This window comes from Anticarsia gemmatalis, chromosome 17, assembly GCF_050436995.1.
Source record: "Anticarsia gemmatalis isolate Benzon Research Colony breed Stoneville strain chromosome 17, ilAntGemm2 primary, whole genome shotgun sequence".
Lineage (NCBI taxonomy): Eukaryota > Metazoa > Arthropoda > Insecta > Lepidoptera > Erebidae > Anticarsia > Anticarsia gemmatalis.
Window position 1 is genome coordinate 4729047 of NC_134761.1, and position 25884 is coordinate 4754930.

The 25884-nt window shown below is 38.5% G+C and overlaps 4 protein-coding genes across 20 annotated transcripts in view; 3 read left to right on the plus strand and 1 right to left on the minus strand.

The window, feature by feature from the left end:
• Ih (hyperpolarization activated cyclic nucleotide gated potassium channel Ih) overlaps positions 1-11484 on the plus strand; it is a 257619-nt gene extending 246135 nt beyond the window's left edge. For 8 of the 16 annotated variants that reach the window (XM_076124864.1, XM_076124870.1, XM_076124865.1 and 5 more), the window contains 9 exons: positions 3441-3604; positions 3697-3839; positions 5074-5211; positions 6515-6616; positions 7047-7196; positions 7522-7740; positions 8077-8085; positions 8480-8744; positions 8923-11484. In XM_076124864.1, the coding sequence (XP_075980979.1) occupies positions 3441-3604; positions 3697-3839; positions 5074-5211; positions 6515-6616; positions 7047-7196; positions 7522-7740; positions 8077-8085; positions 8480-8744; positions 8923-9557 (1825 nt within the window). In that variant the 3' untranslated portion in view covers positions 9558-11484. The remainder of the gene's footprint in view (positions 1-3440; positions 3605-3696; positions 3840-5073; positions 5212-6514; positions 6617-7046; positions 7197-7521; positions 7741-8076; positions 8086-8479; positions 8745-8922) is intronic. The other 8 variants (XM_076124869.1, XM_076124872.1, XM_076124875.1 and 5 more) reach the window with 6 other exon arrangements.
• A 791-nt stretch (positions 11485-12275) lies between these two features.
• Positions 12276-20303, plus strand: Bdp1 (transcription factor TFIIIB component B'' homolog Bdp1). The gene is made up of 9 exons (XM_076125589.1): positions 12276-13092; positions 13478-13713; positions 14254-14384; positions 14654-14758; positions 15565-15687; positions 16175-16346; positions 17113-17334; positions 17817-18027; positions 18178-20303. The coding sequence occupies exons 1-9, from the start codon at positions 12498-12500 to the stop codon at positions 18918-18920; spliced, it is 2538 nt and encodes an 845-aa protein (XP_075981704.1). The 5' UTR covers positions 12276-12497; the 3' UTR covers positions 18921-20303.
• An 8-nt stretch (positions 20304-20311) lies between these two features.
• Secp43 (tRNA Selenocysteine associated protein) lies at positions 20312-23361 on the minus strand. Of its 2 annotated transcripts, none has more exons than XM_076125592.1 (6): positions 23121-23361; positions 22624-22755; positions 22081-22309; positions 21619-21839; positions 20933-21071; positions 20312-20613 (listed from the first exon to the last, which is right to left on the minus strand). In XM_076125592.1, the coding sequence occupies exons 1-6, from the start codon at positions 23145-23147 to the stop codon at positions 20492-20494; spliced, it is 870 nt and encodes a 289-aa protein (XP_075981707.1). In that variant the 5' UTR covers positions 23148-23361; the 3' UTR covers positions 20312-20491. The 2 variants fall into 2 exon arrangements, with proteins under 2 accessions (XP_075981707.1, XP_075981706.1); XM_076125591.1 differs by having other exon boundaries at positions 20314-20613; positions 20933-21110; positions 23121-23358.
• A 147-nt stretch (positions 23362-23508) lies between these two features.
• On the plus strand, positions 23509-25855 carry LOC142980248 (uncharacterized). The gene has a single exon (XM_076125590.1). It carries the CDS (start codon positions 23907-23909, stop codon positions 25335-25337), a length of 1431 nt encoding a protein of 476 aa, XP_075981705.1. The 5' UTR covers positions 23509-23906; the 3' UTR covers positions 25338-25855.
• Positions 25856-25884: the final 29 nt, after the last annotated feature.

The window sequence follows — 25884 nt, forward strand, 5'->3', positions numbered from 1 at the left end:
TGAACATGAATAACGTTAGTTGCATCATTGAATTTTAGTTTGCCTTTTCGGAATAATAAACGAATATAGGTGGGTGAAACAATTTCAGCAATCGATAAAAAAATAATTCTTCATATTTTTATAATTACCTGCTTAACCATGGTGACATTATAGTACAAAAGAAAGCTACACTTAAATAATGTAGGTGTAGTTAATTTTGGCGGGAATGTCCGTTGTTTTGTGCCTGTAATAATCTTTTGTAATGCGAACAAAGAGCACAGATTGGATAATGCCTTTCTGTAAGATGAGGGTAATGTAGGTACGCGAGGTGCTTTTACACGACTAAAGAACGCATTAATTAACTTAATTCGTGAAGGAATATTATGAAGAAAGTGGATTAATAGATATGTAAAAAGTTTTTGGTTAATAAGCAAGCGATCAGAAATACCGTATTCTATAAAAATATTTTGTTGAGATCGATAAACACTCCTTGGGGCGATGAAGCTTTGAAAATAGAAGAATCTAGCTCAGAAAAAGTTAATGCTTCCTGAATGTTATTGTCTATGAAAGCATACGGCCGGATATAACAAAAAAATCAAGTTTAATTACAGACTAATGTTTTGCTTTTAGACGTTTGTTATGAAAACGGCTCTGAGTTCATTCCTTAGTTTATTTTCGTCTTGTTTAATAAGCAAAGGTCGTGCGTGAGAACACGGCCAGTTTTATTATTAACTGATGTTTGAACTTGTATGCTATCCTAGAAACTATTTAACAGTGTGGCTGAATGTCTGTTATCGTGGTCAATTTAGGAAGTAAACAGAATATTAAGATGTTTGTCTGTTATGTGCCAAAGAGCGTCAACAAGAATAGACTAGAGGAGACCTACTTAATTGTAGGCTAATGTTATCATTTATACACTTTGTTATGTGATAAAATCGTCTCTCCTAGGCCGAGAGAATATTAAATCCTGGAAGATATATTTTTTCGGCTCTTTAAATACCTTACGAACAGCATAAATCGACTTTGCCTGTCAGTTTCTAGTATCAGGCTTAGTACGATAGCTAGCTTTTATTTGCAGCTCTACTAACAGAACTACGTTATACTCTATCCCTGTATCTGTATCAGCTTACGTTCGAAACTGGTAGGAAATCTGATGTGAAATATATGCCTATGTGTATTGGTTCGTTGGTGGTTCATGTTAACTTGTCTCGAATAATACATAATAACCTGCTAAAATTATAATATAAATTTAAATCCAAAGTTCAATTTGAATCACTATCAAAGTGCAAGGTCTGGACTTTTTGTGATTTTTGAACCGAATCAAAATTATACTTAATTAATTATTTAGAATAATATCTAGATGTGACTTTGCCGTCAAATAATATTTATTTTTCTATTTAACTGAACGGGATATTTATGCGTTTGCCTGACGTTGCGGCGCAGGTTACACCGGCCGTTGTCGCTAAAACATTTTATCTAAATAAATATAAATATTTCATTGAATTTCCACGGCTTTTATTATATTTACATAATTATACATTCGTACCTGTCTTAAGTGGGTGTTTCAGTATTCGTCATGACAACGTCAGCAGGATAATGTATATTCGTAATTCGTGTAATGCTCAAACGTCGTCCCTTATTATCCTATCCTGTTAACGCGACCTTCTTCCTATCATATGTCAAGGCTCTTTGTTACAATTGTATCTGTATACATACACAAAGGCAATGAAAACTCCAGTGTGTTTCCCTATAACTAGAGTTAGAAATAAAACTTTTGAATCTAAGAATACCAGTAAACCTAAAAGAAGAGAAAAAAAATGCGTTAAGCGAAGTCTTCAATATCCCTACGTTCACCAAAATCTGTATTAACAATATACAATAACAGTCCCATACTTTTTCTTCTTCTTATTTCTTGGCTCTTACTGACTATCTATCACTCTTTTCTATTAAATTTACGGTACCCTTACTTTCAGTTACCGAATAAGATAGGCTTATAAGGACATCCATTAAGGCTATAAAACTATTATGTAAACAGTCTTTAGCACATTAAGTTCTACATTTAGAACCTCAATAGCCGAATCACGTAGTACATTTTATTAAATCATGCGATATCATCGTGTGATATATCATTACGGTGAGACAAAGGCTGTACTCTACATATAAACAGAGGTAACTGTCTAGTCATTAGTACATGTTACATCAAGGTGAAGGCCGAATTGTTTTTGAAAAGAATGCTGTTCTACTTGTAAGCGTATTGACACCATTAATTTGTTATATTTATCTAAACAATCTTTGAAGTAACGAGGCGCCTTCAACTTCATGTTAAGATATAAATTGGACAATTCTCACTTATAACATTTAGGAAGTTTTTAAAATCATGTGCTAATAAAACGCACGAAATATTCCATAATTCAAGTCTAGTTTATTAATGTACGTGTTAAGTAAGAATCAGTTTATTTAAACGTTTCAATCATGAGACCGTACCTACCTTATAGGTGGCATTAAGGGCTTGAACTTGGTACTTGGCTGCGTAGCCTCCGAGACTAAAGTTATTGTTGGTGATTTTTCTGGCTTATTGTAGGAAATTGCCGTCATTTACCTCTTTATATTTCTCTCAGCCGAGCGCCACTGCCGACGGATCACAGGATTTTCTCTAATAATTTCACTAAGCTACGCGACGAAAACCGCTTGACTTTTATTAAAGTAGTTTTCAGGAAAAGTTATACGTGATAAAATAAAGCACTGTGCCTTATAGATAATATAACATATTAATGAGATCCTGTGTGGCGTTGAGCTATACGACATTAATGATATTTGAAAAGTTATAAAACATTAAAATAAAAAGATAATTTCAAAAACGTAGTACAAGTGTGTGCTATAAATCGTTTGTAGAATAGGCCGCGGAGGGCAGCTCAGGTGCGGTCAGATTAGACGACAGATGAGATCATTTCGCAAGCAATTGCTGGCTCAATCGCCTCTCAATTAGGTAATTGTGGCAATATGCACGCTACTCGTCCTGCTCGCCTCCCACCATCAACAATACCTATGAGCACTTACGACTCGATTACTCACCTGCCCGATTCGATTAAGTACCTACTTTATACGTTAACAACTATGTTTCTGTTCCGCTACACATACCGAAATACTTTTCGAATACTTCTTCGTTCACTGCTACTTCACTTTGAATTTATAGACCTGTGTAACATGATAGTTCGCGTGTTTCCGCCGAAACTTTATAGTGGAACTTTGACACATTTTATGACAAACATTTGGAATTCCATGCCTCGTTGAGTGGTTGTATTAAACCAGTAAACTTCATGCAGTCCGAGAACAGACAGAGCGTTCATAACAAACGAATTCTTTGTTAAATTCATGTCTTTCAGTCCGCTGCATTCCGGAATTTAAATATTATTTTTATTTCATGAATTATTGAATAACTTTATATTTGTTTTTGTTTTCAGATTCTACTGGGACTTGTGTATGTTACTACTGCTCGTGGCTAACCTGATCATCCTGCCAGTCGCCATCTCCTTCTTCAACGATGACCTCAGCACACGCTGGATAGCCTTCAATTGTCTTTCGGACACCATATTTCTTATAGATATCGTTGTTAATTTTAGAACAGGTAACTTCTTAAACTTTATAAAAAATATTTCATAGATTTCGTTGTAATTCCATCAGATTATTATATGTAACGAAACTTTTGTATCTTTTCAGGAATAATGCAGCAAGATAATGCAGAACAAGTGATATTAGATCCCAAGTTAATAGCGAAGCACTATTTGAGGACATGGTTCTTCCTTGACCTCATCTCTAGTATACCACTAGATTATATATTTTTGATCTTCAATCAGGTAAACGTACGTTGCAATTTGGCCGTGTTGTTCTTATTACTATAGTTTTAATCTGTCTTTTATGTTGTTGATATTCTGTTTCAGCTTGGGTGTTCATTTGTTTTATAGACAATATGTTGTTATTGTTTCCATTTTGTTTTTTGTTTCTCATTGTGAACTTATACCCAACCGCCACGAGTACCTGTGCGTCATCGTGTATTCAATTTAGTATCTCGTATTATCAGGCTCTATGAGAACATGCAAAGGTTTGATTAAAGCACACCGATTCATTTCACCGAAGTCTTTTAAATTTTTATTATTATTATTTTGTCTGTCTACAAACTATCACCTGCACGTCTATTCACCAGTAACCCATATGATTTGTCAATGTTATATATTATATTCACCACCCTGTAAACGACCTTGTTCATTCGATTTTAAGTGATCGTATGGGATACTTAATCCTTTTCTAAAACTTACAGAGATATTGAGCACTTTCCGACTTTATGCACCGGCTATTCTAAAACGCTTCCACAAAACTGCACTCTCTTGTTCCAGGGGTCTATATTGTATAGAAGATATATTTTATTTTCTTATATATACTGTTGTATTACCTTCTAAACTCCACATTGATCACCTGCACGTCGTCTTCTTTATTTTCTTCCTTGTAATATTTAGTTTCTCCAGACTTGTCTACAGCATGACCTCAAAGCTTTCTTAACGAAACAAATACCACTCCCCACTATGTTTGATTTTATATAATCTCATATATATATAACAGTCTTGGGTTATTTGTATACATATATATTTGATTTCTATTTAATTTAACCTGATACCAGCTACAACACGACCAAATTGTAATATTAACAGCCTACACTGACAAGTCGAGATGGCCCCTACTATTACTTATAACTGCATCAGTACTGAAGCTTAATACGATAGATAGATTGTCACAGATGATAATTTACAAGCCTATTCTATACATACTATACAGCTTCCACTAATAAATAGTCAGTACCCCACTTGATCTTTACTAAAATCGTTAATTTATAAAACATAATTATAACATGTTTATTACGCTTCAGCACTTTTCTTTGGCTGATAAAATCTTTCAAATACTGCAATTATGCATGTCTTCAACACTTGGACTGTAAAAAGGAGTAATCTTATAGCGGCTTGCCTTGACGCTCTAGCGATCAGATCTCTGGAGAGTCAGCGAGCTAGTCAGGGTTGTTTGAACCGTGTGTTTTTGTGTTGACAGGACTTTAGTGAAAGCTTTCAAATCCTTCACGCGGGTCGTGCTCTAAGGATACTTCGGTTAGCAAAGCTGCTGTCTCTGGTGCGGCTGCTGCGGCTCTCCAGGCTCGTCCGATATGTATCACAATGGGAGGAAGTATATGTAAGCCATCATCTCCTTCTAACCCAACACTTATGGGTTACCTAACTACTTACCACTAACACTGCTCTAACTACATTACGCTCACATTTACTAACATGACATGACTAAAAACGCCACTAACTGAACTCTTATAATATTGGATTAAATTGATTTGCATTTACGAAGATTCAGAAATTGGTATCGTCTGAGAAATTATGTGAAATTGGCTAATTACTGCGTATGGATCCAAATTGAAGAGAATATTATGCTAATGATTATGATGTAATAATGTGACTTGTTTTAGCGTGTAGTGATCCTAATGACGTAATTATGGAGTTTTATTGTAATCCTGTATTATACCATTGATCCCGCCCCCACTGTATGTCAGCCCCACGTCCCGCTCTGCACTTCTCTACTGCTTCTCTGCAAGCTTCTTTCTGCCTGAGCACGCTCTCACTCGTGACGTCTAAATCTGTCTCTTGTTTCTGCGCCCGCGCCGCGACCTACGCCCGCGAACGACGTGTCCGCCGTGTCCACCGTGTCCGCCGACCCGAACCGTCCCACACTTGCCAATATGATATATTATTTGCCAAGTTGTTCATATTTTGTTGCCGCTTTTTCGAAGCCTCTAGTATTTATTGGTGCGCTGACGCCGATCACCGACAAGAACAAAACCTAAAAACAATATCATATAACACAGTACATAATATTTCTCATACGCGACTTGAAATCAACGGCCAAACTTCTCAAAATACATACCAGTTTGAAGAAAGTGAGCACGTAGTTTCCAAATAGCCTATAAATCACTAGAGGAAAATACAGACAGAAATCCAAGAATTACATTGGTCTCATAAGAAGTCAATGAAACAAATGATTACCAGAAAATGTTGCGCAACAGTAGAAAGTTAGCATTGGCAACACGTAAAGATTAGGTAGTGGTTACGTGAGACATCGGTACGGGTACGAAGCGGAGAGTCAGTGAGAAGTGGAGTACGGGGAGGGTGGTGGCGACGACATCGCAGTGACGGTGTTGTGTGCAGATGAGCCCCGGTCCGCAGCCGCGCGACGAGCCGGGCGAGGCGGACGGCGGATCGCGCGACCTCGCCTCGCAGGTGCCGCATGTGTCGCCCGCGCCACTAGCGCCTAGAGTAGGGGCCTAGCCCGCGTTCCGCTCGTCTCGGTGTTAGTGCATCCTGTGTGTGCCTGCACGCGCCCCAGCCCCGCCCCGCACACCTCGCGACGACCTATGCCCGCCGACCCCGTCCGCGCTTCGGGCGCGCCTGGCTCTCTTCCTACTATCTCGTGTTTCTCGCTTGTTTTCTAGATCTTGCAGAATCTTCAAAAAAAGCGCACGGAACGGAGGGGACGTCTCAGCTCCGATGTTGCCAAAAAGAAGGGTGACACCAAAAGCAATCTGATCTTCAAGGTAACCAGGGTCGGCACGAGCCGGCGCGCATGTGCTCGTTCGCCCGCTTAGCATGTTGCCGGCGGCGCCGCCGGCGTCCTTTAGACCGCTGCGTTCGCTTCGCTTTCTCTCTTTCTTTGGCGTTTCTGTTTCCGACCCTCGTCCCGCCGGCGGCCGCGCGGGCTGAGGCGCGAAGGGCGATGACGGTCGCGCGACCGCGCGGCGGCCGCGGCCACGCGACATGTCACCGCGCCGCCCACCACGCATGCTCGCTCGACGACTCGTCTCACGCGTTCATATTTTATTTCTCACTTCTTTACGACTCCATCGGTAGAGAATCATCGCGATGCTTGACCTCGAGCGTCCTTGTCGCGCGCAGTCCGCACGGCTTCCTTTAGAGGCGACATCACCTCACATGCAACCTTGTTAATATTTGTCGTTCTCTTTTCAGTTCCTCAACATGGCCTCAGTATTCATGCGGATATTCAACCTGATCTGCATGATGTTGTTGATCGGTCACTGGTCTGGTTGCCTTCAGTTCCTCGTTCCTATGCTGCAAGGATTTCCAGCAAACTCTTGGGTTGCAATAAACGAGCTGCAGGTAGGTAGACAAAATAGAACAGGCAAACGTAAAGTATATTACACTAATTAAATTTGTCACAGACTTACAGACAATGCAGTAAGGTAAGGAAATAAGGCACGTACGATTCCTTGTTGATAATTCAACCTTAAAAATACAATTCAAGTTGACCACCACAAAACCACAGTCCTTTAATTAATAGGTATCATGTGTTTACACAGTACTCCGAATCCGGTACAGTAATCTAATTTTCTACTTTAGTTATGGGAAAATACAGATAAATAAATATGAAATTACAAAATGACAATTTACATAAATCTAATTACAACAATTTAACAATTTCCAGGAAGCATTCTGGCTAGAACAGTACTCATGGGCGCTGTTCAAGGCCATGTCCCACATGCTGTGCATCGGGTACGGCCGCTTCCCTCCACAGTCGCTCACCGACATGTGGCTCACCATGCTCTCCATGATCTCCGGTGCTACCTGCTATGCGCTGTTCCTCGGTCACGCCACCAATCTTATCCAGAGTTTAGATTCCTCGCGGCGACAGTACCGTGAAAAGGTATAATTTCAGATTCATTCATCATCATTTCATTAACAATTTTTCATGAAAACCGATCACTCAAAAAATGGTATCTACCTTTATCTAACAACTACTTAGTCTCTAAAAATATAAGTCGAAGATAAATCGTTATGAACACCTGCGCTGAGTCAACCATAAAGGACTTAATTTGGACTACGTATTTTGGTAACAAACTTCTAAAATAAGGATCTCATGAGTCTTAAACTATTTCATTACATTGATTTCGTATCTTGACCTGCATGTGTTTGACTAAAATTTCTTATGTAATGTGCCCATCTAATAAACGATCACTAAAGCCTCCATTGCCTGTTTCAGAGATTAGACGTGAGTACAAAGCGAATGTTTGTTTAGTGTTTCACTGGTTGTTATATTTCAGACTCAATCATCTGCACCAAAACTCATGTCTCCATATAAAATAACAAACATCATTCGTTTCATACATTTCACCAATATTAACGGGTGTTCATAACAGTTTACTTCCATGGGCGAACTAACCATTGGACTTTGTTCGATAGGGTTTTATATTACATAGTTGTATTGTTGATGAGTCGGTTGTTTGCAGGTGTGTAGATTGCATATTTCAGTGTAAAGTCAAATATTGTCTCTAACAGTCAGTGGTTTTGGAAGAAATGCATGATTTTGAAACTTGCTATAGGCGTGTGTTTGCCTCGTGATCTGTCCTATGCGTATTCTATAGCTTTTCGTGTACGTATTCTAGGTGAAACAAGTGGAGGAGTACATGGCGTACCGCAAGTTACCCCGAGAGATGCGGCAACGTATCACAGAGTACTTCGAACACCGGTACCAGGGCAAGTTCTTCGACGAAGAACTCATCTTAGGCGAGCTGAGCGAGAAGCTTCGCGAAGACGTCATCAACTACAACTGCCGCTCACTCGTGGCTTCCGTGCCATTCTTCGCTAACGCAGATTCCAACTTCGTGTCAGACGTCGTTACAAAACTGCGTTACGAAGTCTTCCAACCAGGTAAGTCCCGGCTAATTTTATAATGTTCGGAGTAATCATACCCAAATGAAGAATTGTTGACAGATAAACGAAAGAACTACAAGATATTAAAAGAAGAATAATAAAATGAAATGGTGAATATCCATATTCGTAGGGTTAAAACAAGACTAAGTGATAACCACTATTTTCTATGTTTCAGGTGATATCATCATCAAGGAAGGAACCATTGGCAGTAAAATGTATTTCATTCAAGAAGGAATCGTGGACATCGTGATGGCGAACGGGGAAGTAGCCACCAGCTTGTCGGACGGTTCCTACTTCGGCGAAATCTGTCTCCTGACGAATGCTAGAAGAGTGGCCTCCGTCCGGGCAGAAACATACTGCAATCTATTCTCGCTATCAGTGGACCATTTCAACGCGGTGCTCGACCAGTATCCGCTGATGCGGCGTACAATGGAGAGCGTAGCTGCGGAACGACTGAACAAGATAGGGAAAAATCCGAACCTAGTGGCGCATCGAGAGGACGACACGACGTCGGAGGGGAACACGATCAACGCAGTGGTGAACGCCCTGGCGGCCGAGGCGGAGCACGTGAGCCTGTCGGACGACAGCGTGGCGCGGCTGTCGGAGCGCTCGCTGGGGCTGGCGCTGCAGCCGCTGCAGGCCGCGTCGTGCCGCATGGCGGGCGTGGCGCTGCCGGGGCTGGGCGTGGCGGCGGCGGCGCTGCCGCGGCCCAAGTCCGAGCACGACTTCAGCTCGGCGCAGACGTCGGCGCCGCCGCTATCGGCCGCGCCTGCCGCCTTCCACAAGTCGGACGCCGGCATCGCGCCCTGACGCCGCACTCTGTGCTAGTGCGGCGCGGAGCCGGCCGTGCGAGACGAGAGCAATACTAGGCTTAGTGCGAGCCGCCAGGCCGCAGCGACCGCGCGGCTCGATAGTTGTAGCGTAGACACGAGTATTATAGCTGCGACTTCGCCGGGCGACCACGCCGCCGCCCGTTGAATCTCATTTTGTGATCTTATACTTAATTCTCCTGTGTTATAATTTAGGTTAAATTTTATATCATTGACGCTGTGAGGAATCGAATACGTGACGTATTCCGATTGTATAGATATACCTGTTATATATTGAAGAATGATACTATTGAATCTTTATAGAGATACCTTGCCATTAAAAGAGAAAATAATTATATAGACTAGACTGAAATGTAAAGATATCACTATTTTATGCTTTGTTGGCGTATGAAATAGACCTCTATTGTTGATGCGGAATATTCGATCGCGGAGTTAAGTACGAAGTGTATAAACGTTCCTGATTATATCACGATTCAGAGATTATTATATTCGAATCAGTTTATAACGATGTATAAATGTTGGATCGTGGGAGTATATTATGTACGTGCAGTGGGAGCGGGCGCAGGGCGCGGCGGCTGACGTCACGCTCGACGCCAGGCGCCGCCCGCGCCCGCCCGCTGCGCGAGCGACGCACAACTGAACGAGCCTCACGCGCGTACAATAGCACACAGTTGCTTTCTTCATTTAATTATAAGTAGAATATCTACCGATAATCGGCATAATTAGTGCAAACAATTCTCTCAGTTTCTTAAGTAGAGGTGGATCAGTAGCGCTTCGAATCTTTTGAGAGTCGTTTCTGTATGTAAATATTGTATATCGAGGTTTGCCTTAGCGCGGTTCGTTCGAGCGGAGTGTTAGCGGCCGCTCGATCGAGCGGTCCAGTCAATTATTCCGTGCGCTCGCGTTGCGCGACGGACGTCTCGGTTCTCGATGCACTACTACACTTCATACCTTGTTTTTAATTGTAGGTGAAATAATAATTTATTGTCGATAGTGATCATTTCGTAGGAGTAAGTAGGCCGGAGCGTTAACAAATTCGGACGAATTACATAATGTGATAGAGCAGCGGATGGCTGCGCGTCGCCGCCCGGCCGCCAGCTCGGCGATCAGTAGATCGAGTAGCTAGCTCAGTTACGACTGCATGACTTCACACGATTCTTTGACTTGGAACTTATCTATCGTTTGATCCCTTCGATAGCCACTTTAGTTACTTCTATATGGCAATGAAATGGCTTATTGCAGACGCTTTTAAATTTTTGACTAACATTAGCCTAACTTAGGTATATTTATAATGAGCGACATATCCTAGCGAGGCTCAGTCATTGATTAGTGAAGATCGCCGAGCTGACTGCCGCGCCGGCGCCGCACTTTGGCACGAATCATCGTTGACTAATTCTTATAGTGTCATGACAATTTGTAAAGACGGTTTTGCAAATGTTGACTTTTTAGCCAAAATATAGTTAATGAATGACGAACCAATACGCAGTAGCTTACTTGTAGATGAACGCAGCCTAGTTCTCAGTTTTGGCGACTAACACCAATAGATACTTTGTACTCGTAAGATATTTATACAATCAATTGGTCTTAGCAGAGTGACTATCTGTCAATTTATCTACAAAGAGAAAATATAATTGCGTTTCATTCCCAGAGCATTTATTTGTTGTTGTTTTATCTACCTAACATTACCGCTTTTGTAAATTATATAAATTTTATAGAAGAGATCTATTTTTATTGTGAAGTTGATCTACTGGATGTAAGTAAAAGAACCTATATAAAATTTATTTCTTTTTAATCTGAACTGTTATTTGTTACATATTTTAATAATTTCTGGTAACTATTGTCACCAAAAGTGCTCATCGCTGTCAAGAAAATTAGAGAAAAATGCATTAAAGAATGAAGAAAACCGCCACTTTGTTTTAATATTCCTACCTACCTGCTTCTTACCACACATTGCAAAACTATTCAGTAGCCTTAGAAGATACAGGGCTGAAAGTACTATTAACGCTAACACCGTAAGTATTCAAAAATAAACATACTATATTGAATCGAGATCTAAGCGATAAGCTGTGAATATTACTTGCCGACTTCAACCCCCGAGATGTATATGACTATGACTAATTTTGACTGTAGTTTTCTAATAAACACTGTAACCAAGTGCCAATAAACACAAGATTGCTGGTTCTCTACGCAAATGGAACAGTAAAAGAGGCAATGCAATATTCACACTACAATAACTGAAGATATAGAATACATGTCATTAATTAAATGACTAAAACAAGAACAATACTGGCATATTCATATTAGATATACGTTCTAAAACATCTCGATATTAAATTTACAGTATTTAACAATACACTGGTAATTTAAGTACAATCAAAAATAAGAGCAGTAGAACTGAAAAAGTAAATGTATTTAGTTCATAATAACACAAATTAATATCTAGTTTGATTATTCAAAACTGTATTAGATTTAGTAATCGCATGAACTAGGCAAGAGCATTGAATTACGAGAAGAATCAAAAATCTTATCATAACATCAACAATAATTTGACGAATTTACTGTATTAGCAAGTGAATAAAGTCAGTGAGGAAATGCCTTTATTTATTATTTATTAAAAATGTTTACACTAGCAACCTAGTGCGTTGTCTGTGGTTTTCACACAACGTCAAAGTAGTCAAAACAAGCGTCAGATGATTGTCATAAACGTCAATGTCACATTATTTTGATTGTCTCAATTTCGTGCGTGGTTTCGCTGTGGAATTACTGTATGGATTGGAAAAAACTATTTATAATCACATTTACGATCCAAATTAAACCATCCGTGTGCAATAACCACACGGCCAAATCATTAAGTCGATATTTACAGTAAAATTAACCATACAATACATTCAATAATAGTTCGCAAAGTACTTTACGAAGTATGTCGACTAGAAGAGCTCGTATCAAAGCTGTTACATCGTTACCGCCAAGAAGGCGAAATAATGATAACGCAGACAAGAACAAGGCAGCGACTGTGCCTGCAGATGAAGTTGAAAAAGCCCTCAAAAGTCCTAAAACACCACGAGGATCAGTTAAACAGCAAGAAAGTTTGGGGCGGAATTCTCCTATAAACAAGACTAATTCACCGTTAAGATCCCCGCGATCTCCGCGAGTTGTAAACAAGGCTGCCGTTCCTCAGTTAGAGCGATTGCCATCACCATTGGTCAGTAGGGAGTCTCCAAAAGTTGCAGTTACTCCTAAAACATCTGAGAAGGTATCTGTCATCACAAGTACCTCGAGTATCAAGTCAGTATTTGTTTCACCTAAAAGTGTTGGCAGCCCTATCAGGAAACCAGCACCACCTACACCAAAATCAGTGGAAGTTGAAGTTCAAAGGTTGGGCACCCCTGAGAAAAAGATTGAGAGTCCTAAACATAGAAGTGTTGTTGTTAGAACAGCTGATGTTGAAAACATTGAGAAAACAAAAGATGTACCTGCCACTGTTACTTCTGAACCCAGGAATAGTCTTCCAGATGGTATGTTCAAGAAATCCTAAAAATATTTTATTATTGTTTATTATTCACTCTTACTACTATGAGACATCACACTCACAAGTGGTTTGTTTCTGTCATAGAGAAATTCCATTTTTAAATTTCAATTTTATTAAAAGCTAACAAATTATCTCTATGGAATAAAATACTTTAGAGACATGTATGTGTAAACAAATTAAAGTATAAAATTTCAAGTTATAAATTGCTCGAAAAAGTATGATGAATTCAACAGAAAATGAACAATAAATGTAATAATATGTAAACCTTGAAGATCTAAAGCAGTGCTTGAAAAACGCTAATTTTCTAGTCAGCCATTATTCAGTACATGCTGACCTATAGGTAAAATGAACCATATTTTTTATTGTTTCAGATTACAATGTGCCAAGTGTACCTGAAAGTGTCACAGAAGATGGAATGGATGGTATTGTTCCCCTTCAGCCTGTGGCCACTGCACCAAAACCTTTAGCCTTACTTAAAAATGAGATTATATCAGAGAATGCTGAAGTATTGTTTGATCCAATCGTACCACTGCCTTCTCCAAGCAAAGTGAGACCCAAACTGCGGCCAGTGCCAAGACTTAACCCTATAAGGAGAAATAGTATACAGGTGAGAAATCCAAAGAGATTTAGCTTTTTTATAATAGCATGTTTTTGAATTAAGAGTGGAAATTAAATGAATCTGATTTTGTTCTTTTTTTGTAAATATTGTTTGCCTAATACCTGTTTTTAAACAATTAACATAAAATTGGTTTTCAATGTGCATAATGTTATAATATAGATTGAGATAGATATATTATTTATATTTAACCAGATGTCTCTGTATTTTAAGTGAGGTTTGAAGTGGAACTTCACAATGCTTCATTATAATCTTGTTATAGTAATGCCATTGTTTGCTATTGTGCTGTAATAATCACTGTATCACACCTTGTTTGATTGCACAAAATCATTGATTAGTTTACTTTTAATGGGTTATGATACAAACTTTGATCAATTAATCACTCACTAGTATGGTAGTGATTTTAATGACTTGTATGATGCAGAATTGAAGTATTGCAGATTTTAGAGCACAGTAGTTGTACATTTATAGGTATAGTTCTACATTTATATATTTATATATAGGTGTACATTTTTTTTTATATTTATTCAGGGCAGTGCCAGTGAGTCAGAGGACGAGAGTCGTCGCGCACTGTTGAATGCCGGTCCGGGAACACCGTTGCCGTCACGACAAAGGACAGAGTCACACACTTCACTTAGCACCTTGATATCTTTACCAAACAGGTATGCCATCAAAACTTACTTTACAGCCTGAGTGCATAGTTATACTACAAAAAAAATTGACTATTTATTGTGTATTTTTTTGTAAATATAGTATGCTAGTTGTACGGTTTCTGTCAAAGATATTATTATTGTGTTAAAAAGCAAAATATGTTTAGTTCTGGTAAATCAACAGCTCAGCAAAAACTTGATTGTAAGCTCTGTTCAATTTAAAATACATTTTTCGTTTAAAATCTTTTTGGGATACTACATTATCTTTAATTTTATTTCAGAGACGTAACTCGTGTAAGGAATGACTCCGTGTGTTCAAGTATCAGTCAGATTGCTGGCCAGCCAATATCTGCTGCGTCACCGCTTAAGGAGAAACAAGTCACTAAGTTAGTCTTTATCATACTTACCCTTTAAATACTAACTGCTGGATCGACTAAGACTAGCTATGGCTATGGCTGGACTACGTAGTCTAGTGATACTACGAAAGTATCAAACATCTCACACTAAGTTTAAAATAGACTTCAGTATAATGCAAAAAATACTTTTTGAAAAGCAAATAAGATAAAATTTCAGTGAAATCAAAGTAAAGAAGTATTACGAGTGAAACTGCGTGCAATATCCTTGATTATTTAGATAGTTACTCTTAAAAGTTACATGCTCACACATAATACTGAAGTGTGTTATCAGATTCAAGTGCTTATTATTAAGCTGAAGTACACACCTAGATTCAAACAGTAGACCTAATTCTTTAGTAATCGTCTACATTTCATTACAAGTACACATTTTATAGTAGTAGTTTGTAGAGCCTTGTCGGACTCGCATTTGAAACAAAAGTTCATTATTCAAAGTGAGTATATTCAAAATTAAAAAAAAAGAAAAAATATATTTCTTATTTTTCTATGGTGCGTGGTTGTTGGGCATGTGAAAGTTGCTCAAGCCACACAAAGATCTGTCCAGTACAATGTTGGGCTCTAATCACTGTTAAAGTGCCAGATCATCACCAGTGTCAGATCTACATTCGAATTTTAAAATTTTAATGTATTCTACAATCCGTTTAAAAAAAATTATGCCCCGTTGCTGCTTATTCAACTTTATTCAGTAGCGTTTTTATGTGAATTTAAACGCTATTCAATAGATAAACTACCGCTAAATGTACCTCAGAAACCACGGGTTAATAAATTCTTATTTTTAGATCTCGCCGTCAAGATATGTCACGGCGCATGGCAGCGATGCGACGACGGCGTGAGACCGTCAAACGAGATACACTCACTATGTACGACCTCATCTTCTACAACCCAACCTCCAACCCTATCGTGTAAGTATTTCATTTTATATTTATCGTATATTTTTTATTAGCAATGCTTAAATAGGTGTTATTTTTTTAATTAAACTATACCTAGGCCTCATTTATTCATTTATCTAAACTTCACGTACTGTGGTGAACGTGTTGGTAAATAAGCGGACTTACCCATTCATAGACCCGCGCCGCGTCAAAAATGTCCCATCTGCCGCGTCATTTCAAACGCGCGTTGTGTCTATATCGCGCGGATCTACGGTCAGATACGAAGCTTCAAAAATTGTCTCGCAGACCTGCGTTCTGGCATACGAAAGGTTAATGCATCAAAGCATTTTCTACCAATCAACCAATAGGTTAGATAAAGTATCATATTGTATTCATATGCTTTAAATGAATTAGCCGTAGTCGCAAGCTGACTGATATTTTGTCAACGGTCCTTTTTACTTAAAATTAATTTCTTGTAAATTAATGTCGAAATAAGTAAATAATAAGTATTTTATATTAGCCCCGATGAAGACGAGATGAAAGCTAAAGAGGCCAACGAGAAAGTGGAGAGGATTGACAAAGATACGCCCGACGGAGAGGAAAATATTGACGAGCCTCCTGCCGACGCCGCGCCCGTGCCGCAAATCAAACTGGGCCCTAATGGGGAGATTATGTTGGACGAACAGAGCTTGGTATGTAGCAAGTAGTAAAATATTTCTAGGAACAACTGCCGCTATATATGACGCTCATGTGTCGCGTTGTACAAACAAACGAAATGAAGACTATATGAACTTTCCTAATAGCCACTCTGACCTAGAGGCAAGTAGTAACATATTTTTAGGAACACGAAATATGTGATGCTCATGCGTCGCAGAGTCTTTTACAAACAAACGAAATAAAGATTAGATGAACTTTCCTAAAAACCGCTCTGGCCTAGAGTGAATTCTAGTACATCCGTTAGAATCCACATCATGGTGCCAACCTTGGAGTGGCAGATGGAACTACGAAAACCGAGATATGAAATACAGCAGGCCGGAAATTACTTATTTGTAGATTGCACGAATATTTGTTTGAATTTTTTTTATTTGACTGCCTCCGTGGCGCAGTGTTTTAGGTCGCGAAGCTGCTACCAATGCGTCAGAAGATTGTAGGTTCGATTCCCACACGAAACAATTATTTGTGCGATCCACAAATTATTGTTTCGGGTCTGGTTGTACTTTGTGTTCGTTGTTTGTACTTTTGTAAAAGGTTCCGCGACACAAAAGCAATACTTAGAGCGGGAGATGCCTTTATAGAAAAAATTGTTGCGTGTAGGGATCGACATATTATTATTCAGTTCACGGGGCGCTGGACCTTAACCGCTGCTGCTAACATCAATCTTGTACTATAATTCTGTTTGTAGATATTAAAGTTTAACAATTTTAAACTGACATTTTAATACGATTATAATATTTACAGGTGATAAAACAGTCAGAGAAACGCAAAGTTTCTTCATCAGTAGTAGTTGAAGGTGCGTGGAGTGGGTTAGGCCCGGGGCGGTACAAGCGAGGTCCGCGCACAGCTGACTGGACGGACGCTGAAACAGTGCGCTTCTACCGAGCACTCGCCGCGCTCGGCACCGACTTCATGTTAATGGAGAGACTGTTCCCAGGGAGAACTAGACGAGATCTTAAGTTAAAGGTAAAAGTAATCTTTACTAATATTATAAAGCTGCAGAGTCTGTTTGTTTGAACCCGCTAATCTCAGGAACTACTGGTCCGATTTGAAAATTATTTCAGTGTTAGATAGCCCATTTATCAGGGAAGGCTACATATCATCACGCTACGACCAGTAGGAGCAGAGTACCAGTAAAAAATGTTACAAAAACGGGGAACATTTTGACCCATTCTCTCTTATGTGACGCAAGAGAAGTTGCGCAAGTCAGTTAGTTAGAAATATATACATTTGGCATTTTCGTAATATTTCTCAGATATTGGTATAATTAATTTTAGTGTAATCTTGTGATTTGTCTGCTGAAAAGAAATTCTGACTCCTTTATCCAGTTACGATCTATACCACTACAAAATGAAAGCCAAGATTAGATTGGAGTCAGATTTAGGAGTACTATTATGCAGCAATATTACCGGTACATTTATTAATCGTATGAATAAATTGTTTTTCAGTTCAAAAAGGAAGAGCGAGTAAATGCAGCTCAAGTCGACAAGGCACTGCGAACCGCTTCAAAGTGGGACGCGACCAAGCTTGAAGAGGAATTCACTGCCGAGAGAGAAGCGGCTGAACGAAAGGCCAAAATGGACGCCGAGAAAGTGAGACAGAGAGCCAGGGAAGAGCGAGACAGACATAAACTGGCGCGCGAACTGCGCGTACGACAAAGTACGTCACACTTGTACTCTTAAAACATATTTTTTTACTTCTTATTTTAATAAAACCCTCAGCAAACTAAGAGCTACCCATGGTTGCTGAGGGTTGTTTTTCTAAGTGAATTCGAAGTATGACGGTTAATGTAATACTTTTCTCTTTCAGGTAAAGCTTCCAAAGCAATGGAATCCTCAATATTACCTCACACCGATAACACGGGGGGCCAAGAAGTCACAGCAAATGATTTTATACGTCGACACCTTCAAGCCAAGGCTGAACAGGCTAAGGAAGTTAAGGCGCGGCCCAAACGGAAGCCGAAACAGCCACCTATTCCCATCAGTCCCGCAGTGCGTCACATAGCCCCCGCCCCGGCCCCCTCCCCCGCTCCCTCCCCTGCTCCCCTTCCGCCACCACCCCCGCCATTATTACACACCCCAACAGTCCCTTCACCGTTCGCTCAACTAACGTTAATAGGTACACCATCACAAGAACGACGAACACCAAACACTCTCGACATGGCGACTCTATTGAAGCTAGATCCATCCAAAAATGCAGCGCCCCGATCTCTCGAGCCTCCAGCCTCCTCCAGTCCTGCAGTACCTACTAATATTGAATCGGGATCTCTAGTAGTGTTCACGGTCAATGACCCTAAATCTCCGTCAAAGAAAATGTTACAGACATACATCGCTCACGGTGGAGGTAAGTTAACTCCGGTTGCATTACCGCCAAATTTGTTGACTTCTGTGGTAACTTATATGAAGAAAGGAACGCCGAAGAGTACAGTGTCGGGTGCCTCGTCGCCTAGTAGTGTGATCAGTCACGACAGTCGAAGTACTACCCCCGGTGTTATCATACCAAGCCCAGCAAAACGACAACGACATAGCTCTTATACTATAACTCAGCTTTAGTTAGGTGTTACATGTGACACTCGAAAATATGCTGTCGCTTAATCTAAGCAGGACAAGTAACAGACGTCGTGCGTTTACCGGGCGTCGACAAAACGTGGAATCGTTATGCTGACTTGCTCTTAAACAACACTCGATAGTCTGTTGTTCACTTGGCCTCTGTCAAAGTCTAAGGCGAATCTGCGAAGTAAAAATGTCGTAATACTTTGTCCTTAATTGGAAAAGGAGTATCTATTAATAAAATACAAATACTTTGGAGTTTCGTATTTTAGGGTTAAAGATGGTGTACAGAACGAAAAAGCTAGAATTTATTTATTTATTGTATGTCGTAAAAATCGTGTATGCATTTTAATATTTATACGTATGCCATTTATTAAATACGTAAAATGTATTGACCGCCTAAAACGATTCAGTTTGTAATGCATGCTAATTTGCTATTTTGCACCAAAAACCAATACCATTAAATCCACGTATTTTAATATTAATATATGAATGTATTTCTATCTACCCATGTAATTATAAGTTTGTTGTTATATTTACGTAGAGTTATATAAAATGTTCGAATGTTATTAGTACATTCCACAAGATACACAATGAACTTTACCTTAAATGTAATAAAGCCGAACAGGATTAGACAAGTATAATTTAATATTGTAAAGCGCAAATGGCATATTAACATTTATATACATTTTGATAGTACAATAGCATGATAGAAATTGACTTATACTTAAAACTCATTGTGCTACATTTCGGTTTGCTGCTACACGCAACATGTTTTATGTGATGATGTGATTATTTGTAACTTAAAGCTATAATGTAGCATGTCAACTGTACCACAATGTTCCATGGGCTTGCTGGAAGTGTTTCACATGATAATTAGGTACCTACGTAGATGTAGTTCGTAAGTTTGCTAAATACAGTTATTCTGTAGTTTAATTTTATTATTTATTTATTGGTAAGTTAGTTGTGATATAATGACGGATGTTAATTTAACTCTAAAGAATCTGTTGTCTGATCTCACGTAAATTTTATAAATTGACGCATTTCGCTGTTGCCACTATTTGATGTAATATTATTGTCAAACTGTCTTACTAAAAAACGATTTACTCGTACGTCGTGTTAGCTTTGATTAGTAATATAGGGTATTGTCATTTGTAATTAGTTTGGAAACTGTGTTTAACTGAAAAAGACAAGACACTGTGTTAGTTTTCCCAGCTTACAAAACGTTTAATAGTAAAGCAGTTTATAAAAATACTGGTGTATTATTGTATACACACTACTTTTACATTTAGTTCTTGTGTGCGGTTTATAATTTATAATAAACTATGAAGTTTTATAACAACGTAATTGATTTCTTATTACAGTCCACTAATAAAATATGTCGTGTTAAAATAAAAACACATTTTTTACTAAATCATTCATATTTATTTACAGCACTTAAAATTAATACACTCAAGACTCTTGTACAAAATTAGCACAATTTTTTAAAATATTTTGTCTTCTTAATCCATTGAAGAACATCACCCTATGAAAATGTTATACTGAATTAATATTTCTAAATCGTAAAAAGTAAACTAATGCGCCTCCACAACTTCGTGCGGGAACCATTGTGATGCTTCTAAACTGTCCCACAATGACAACTCAGGATCAAGGAAGTCTTGATTCAATTCATCAATTTCAAGAGCTGTCTTGTGTTCTGAAAAATAAGAGAAATTGTTATCTAACTAAATATGTATTACATTTTAATTACTTTATTCATCTCCACAACCAGCTTTAGATTCATCTATTGCAGGAAGACTTACAGCCGCTCCTGTGTTACTACCATTCTATAATTAAACCATTCCATGATTCCATGGGGGTAGCCAGAGACCAAATAATGCCACGCACTAGGATCCCTGCAAGTTTCTTTTGCTTTTGCAAACATCTGGTCATACAGAACCGCCGGTTTTGAACACATCAACAGGGAAGGACATCACCTTTATTATTCATGTATGTTTTTTAGGGTGTTTACTTACCTACTAAAGCCAAGTCGTCAGTCTGCGCCTTGGCGGCGGCGGCAGCGGCTTGCTGCGCGGGGTCCGGCACGGGCGCGGCCTGCACCGGCGCCGCGCTCTGGTCGCCTTGCCCGTAGTACCCCGACCACGCCGAATAGTTCTGCCAATATGCCGACGGATCATAGTATTGGTTGTACTCCTATGAAACAACACAACCGCCTGAATATTGTTGATCTGCTATTCGTATTAAGCCTAATTTATATCATAACAATTTTAGCTACGAGGACTCTAAAATTATAAGCTATAGTAATGTTGGCATAGTAGCCGAAAGCAACCAAAAGCTATATTCAAGCAATTTAATGTCATTAGGCCTATACTCAGCAGAGGATGAATTCAGGCTGTAATGATGATGAATGACAAACTGCAGCAAGTTTTATCAAAACCAGCAGGCTGTACATTAGATTGATATTTAATTATCAATCAACAGCAATATTTTGCGGCTTGTGAAATATTGGCATATCATAGCATTCCAATGTGCATTATTTCAAACGCTTTAAGGCAGCGAAGCTTTGTTTTTAGTGTATTTTACATGAGTCAGACGAGAGCGCAAGCTTGTTAGCTACTTTTCACCATCAAACTACACAACATAGAGGCTCATTCATGCTTGCCGCTAAGTCATGGAGTTTGACGATAAAAAGTAAACATACCGTTCCACTGTTGTACGTTGTGTTTGGTGCGTTGGGAGTTGGTTGTTGGTTCTGAGGTGTTGTAGCACCTTTAGGCTTTGGCACAGCAGTACAAATCTTTAACGGTTTCGTACCTAGGCCTGTGTAACCATTCATGGCATACAATGCATTCCTTTGTTCCTCTTCATTACCAAATCTGACGAAGCCATAGCCTTTAGTGTATCCTGAGCTGTCCAATATTACTGTAATAGAAATTTGTGGGTGAAACATGGTGAGAAAATATAATTTTGGAAAAAATAAGTATAATAAACTTTTAAGAATAACTCAGCTTGGCTAGGATCCACTATCCACATTTTTAAAACATTTGAGCACGCATGCAACTTTGTATCTAGTAAATAATAACAGAATTGTTGGATGTAGCAAAACTTTCAATAACATAAATGCAAAACGTTCTTTCATTAAATAAAAGAAACCTATATGTACCTTTAGCAGTTTTAATTGAAGAATATTTAGCAGCAAATACTCTGTACAGTGAGTAATCATCAACATCAGGACTCAGATCTCCAACCCACACTGAGAATTCACGTTCTTGTTGCATATTAGCTCTGGCTTCCCGAGAAGCTGTGTTTAATCTGAACCTCACTACAGGAAATGTGCCAGGGATGGGCTTGCCATTAAGTTTGTGCATTGCATCTATTGATTCTTCATCAGTCTGTAAAAATAAAATAGACTTTTTTAAGTTAGAAGACAAACTCTCCTACTAAGAAGTAATCTGGTGTTCCATGCAAGTTATTAAATTGGTACTTACTTAACACATTCACTGCGCCATGAATTTTAGTGGCACCTAGTGTTGCATTACAAAACGCACAGATGCGTCAAGGGCAGTGAAGGCGTTAAAGAGTATGTCATCTTCCTTTGTGGTATTTTGCAGTGATATATTACAAAAAATTGGAAGCCCTGAGATCTTACAAACTTACGCACTCTCTACGATCTAGGATAATAATCATAACAAAACATTTGTTTTACCTGAAAATGTACAAAAGCATATCCAGCAGGTTCGCCTGTGAACTTGTTCCTCATTACTTTGACTGCTAGAGGGCGCTGACCCATTCTGTTGAATGCGGCCATGATGAAGCTCTCTGTCATATTCGGCTCCAACTGAAATTATATTTAAAATTAAATTTAATTAAAATTTGAATGATAAGTTTCGCATAATAATTTATTGTTATTTGAAAACTTAAGAATTTTATCCTCTTTGAAGTCGAGTTAAAAATAGTGCCTAATCTTCGTTAGGTATCTTGTAGTAGGTACTTATTAGAGCAGCATCAACACAGAGCATGGTCTGAGCATGGTCTACTAAAAATTTATTGTAAACAACCAGTGCCACCTTATAAAGACATTAAAATAGCACTCATTAAGCGACCAGTCGCTTATCAGCGGCTTTGACGACGAGTTTCACTGCCTAAAAGTAAATCAAAAGAATAGAAGTCTTATATGTTTATCAAATTAATTCTAATACTTACACTGCCCATCCATAGTTGGCACTGCATTGCTATAGAGTGTAAGGTACCGCGTGTTTTCAAAACTACCAAAAACTGTATGTACAACAGGTAAATTTATGTTTTTTATTCCTAATGGTTTCAAAACAATAGCATCAACAAACAGCGTGCTAAAGCTATGGCTTTCACAGATGCGAAGAGCGTGAAGATGCCGAAGGCCGGTGAAGTCTGATCAATGTCACTGTCAATAAGATTGAGACACTTGTCAAATTGTCACTGCCACTGAGCACAGATTATAAAACACTAAAGAACGGATGATTAGTTTGCAAAGTATAGTGAGGTACTTGACGTAGTCGAACAAGATCGTCTAAGTGCAGGATCTCTTCGAGTCTCTTCATTTTTGTTAATCAAATCACGTTTTTTGTAAACAATTTTTAAACTTAATGGTCGAAAAATATTAATTTAAAAAGTGTTTAAAAAAACACAAAATCTTAATCTTTTAATTTTGTCAACTAAATCTTGGGCAGTGGACACAATCAGTAAGATACAGTCTACAGATTAAGTTTTAGTGAATCGTGAATAATCGTGATATGACGTGTGCTTGCCAGTCGACCATACATGTCATCATCAAGATATGAAAAGAATTTGCTAAAATGTTAAGGTGACGGTGATACTCACGAAATGTTGTGATTCTTGTACATAACGATTGATCGAATCAAATGGACTTAACCCCAAAAAGTGTAAGGTAAATAATAACAAGTTTCAGAACACATTTGCCATTGTTACATTTAGGTCAATATTATCACAGAAATGTCACGACTAGATAACATTGACGCATTAGAAAAGCAATTAGCCGATCTTCAGATGGCTAAAGACTATAATAATACAGGCAAAGTAAAAAAGATACCACCAGCCGTGCCGCCAAAAAAGAAGGCTCAACCGCAAGTTCCACACAGTGCTGTTGTAAGCACTATAAGAGAGCCTTCGTATTCGGCGATGATAATGCCTAATACAAATCACAATAACAACAATAATACGTACAGTAATACTCTACCAAGTCGACCAGTACATAAAGACTACGCAAATGTTAATCAATTGAATTTGTCTTCATTTAACCATGCATATAGACAGAACTTACCAATGCCATCAAAGAGCTATAACGCAACATATAGCAATGTAGCACCATACAGAAGCAATGACAACCTGCCTCCGGTGCCACCACCACCACCACCACCGCCTCCACCATCTATCTCAATTGCATCTTCTAAACCTTACCATGTGACTCAAACAAATGATGAGTTCCTGCCACCACCCTCACCAGTCAGTTCTAACTATAGTGAGTTGGTCAGAGCTACAGCAAACTTGAACTATAATCAAGAAAGGCCAACTTACCCACCAATATATCAAAATGAATTTCCTGAATATGGAGCTTCACAGTCTTCAACATATGAGTCACTCTATGAACCTATTAACCCACGACCACACAGTAACTTGTCATCTCAAACTAATTCCATGCACAACTACAGAAACAACTTGTCTAACACAAGCAAGTCACCACTTCATAAAGAAGAAGAGGTGGATGCACTAACAAATCTTCTTGTAAAGTCTATCACGGACAGTCAAGACTTAGATGTGTTTGGAATATGTATTAAATGTGATGGTAAAGTCATAGGTGAGAGTTCTGGATGTACAGCAATGGGGAACATGTATCATGTGACTTGCTTTTGCTGCCATCGCTGTAATGTCAATCTACAAGGTAAACCATTCTATGCTGTGGAGGGGCAGCCATACTGTGAAGCAGATTACTATGAAACGTTAGAAAAATGCTCTGTGTGCAATCAACCAATCCTAGATAGGATTCTACGAGCAACAGGCAAGCCATACCACCCTAATTGTTTCACCTGTGTTGTGTGTGGAAAGAGCCTCGATGGAATACCTTTTACTGTTGATGCTATGAACCAAATTCATTGTATTGAAGACTTTCATAAGAAGTTTGCACCTCGTTGCTGTGTTTGTGAGCTTCCAATTATGCCAGAAGATGGTGAAGAAGAAACAGTTCGAGTTGTGGCTCTGGACAGAAGTTTTCATGTAAGATGCTACAGATGTGAGGATTGTGGGCTTTTGCTCTCCTCTGAATCAGAAGGCCGGGGATGTTACCCTCTTGACGATCATATCCTTTGCCGAAACTGCAATGCTCATCGCATTCGCATGTTAACTAATGTTATGACAACTGACCTTTAAATATGATTTTTAACCAATAATCCATTTTTATACTCAGATTTCATTCCTTTTTGTAGTTACTTATAAGCTTATTTTTCAATGCTTTTGTTAAACATAGTTACAACCAATATTAATAGTATTTAATCACTTTACTCTTTATTTCTTGTAGTTGTTTGGAAATAAGTGGGCAGCTATTTATCTTGATACTTTTACTAGCAGGTAATCCTCTAGTGATACATTATCTAAGTAGTTTGTAGTTATTCCTGTAGTATGAGCCATTGTATTCTTTAAGAAGACTGTTATGAAAGTAATATTTGTCAATTTTAATGTAATGTTAGTAGTTATTACAAAGTAATTTAATTGGTTTATAATATTATTATGACCACATCATGTGATAATGGAGAAAATATTTTGTAAATCTATTTATTCAGCATTATGAATGCTTTAAAAATTTTCAAATAATTATATTAGCTTAATTACAAATTGTAATCTATTTTATGGCAGCATCTTTATTTATGAAAATAAATATATTATTATTATTTAGTGTATGTTATTTAAAAAATAATAC

What these genes read in the sequence shown, in the direction of transcription:
- Bdp1 (XM_076125589.1), top strand. Translation starts at nt 12,498, where the DNA reads ATGTCGACTAGAAGAGCTCGTATCAAAGCTGTTACATCGTTACCGCCA. An exon ending in CCAACCTCCAACCCTATCGT is followed by an intron (nt 15,688 to 16,174) that starts GTAAGTATTTCA and finishes ATTTTATATTAG; the next exon opens with CCCCGATGAAGACGAGATGA. An exon ending in CGAACTGCGCGTACGACAAA is followed by an intron (nt 18,028 to 18,177) that starts GTACGTCACACT and finishes TTTCTCTTTCAG; the next exon opens with GTAAAGCTTCCAAAGCAATG.
- Secp43 (XM_076125591.1), bottom strand. Translation starts at nt 23,147, where the DNA reads ATGCAGTGCCAACTATGGATGGGCAGT. An exon ending in CAACGTACAACAGTGGAACG is followed by an intron (nt 21,111 to 21,618) that starts GTATGTTTACTT and finishes GTTGTTTCATAG; the next exon opens with GAGTACAACCAATACTATGA. An exon ending in TGACGACTTGGCTTTAGTAG is followed by an intron (nt 20,614 to 20,932) that starts GTAAGTAAACAC and finishes CTTATTTTTCAG; the next exon opens with AACACAAGACAGCTCTTGAA.
- LOC142980248 (XM_076125590.1), top strand. Translation starts at nt 23,907, where the DNA reads ATGTCACGACTAGATAACATTGACGCATTAGAAAAGCAATTAGCCGAT.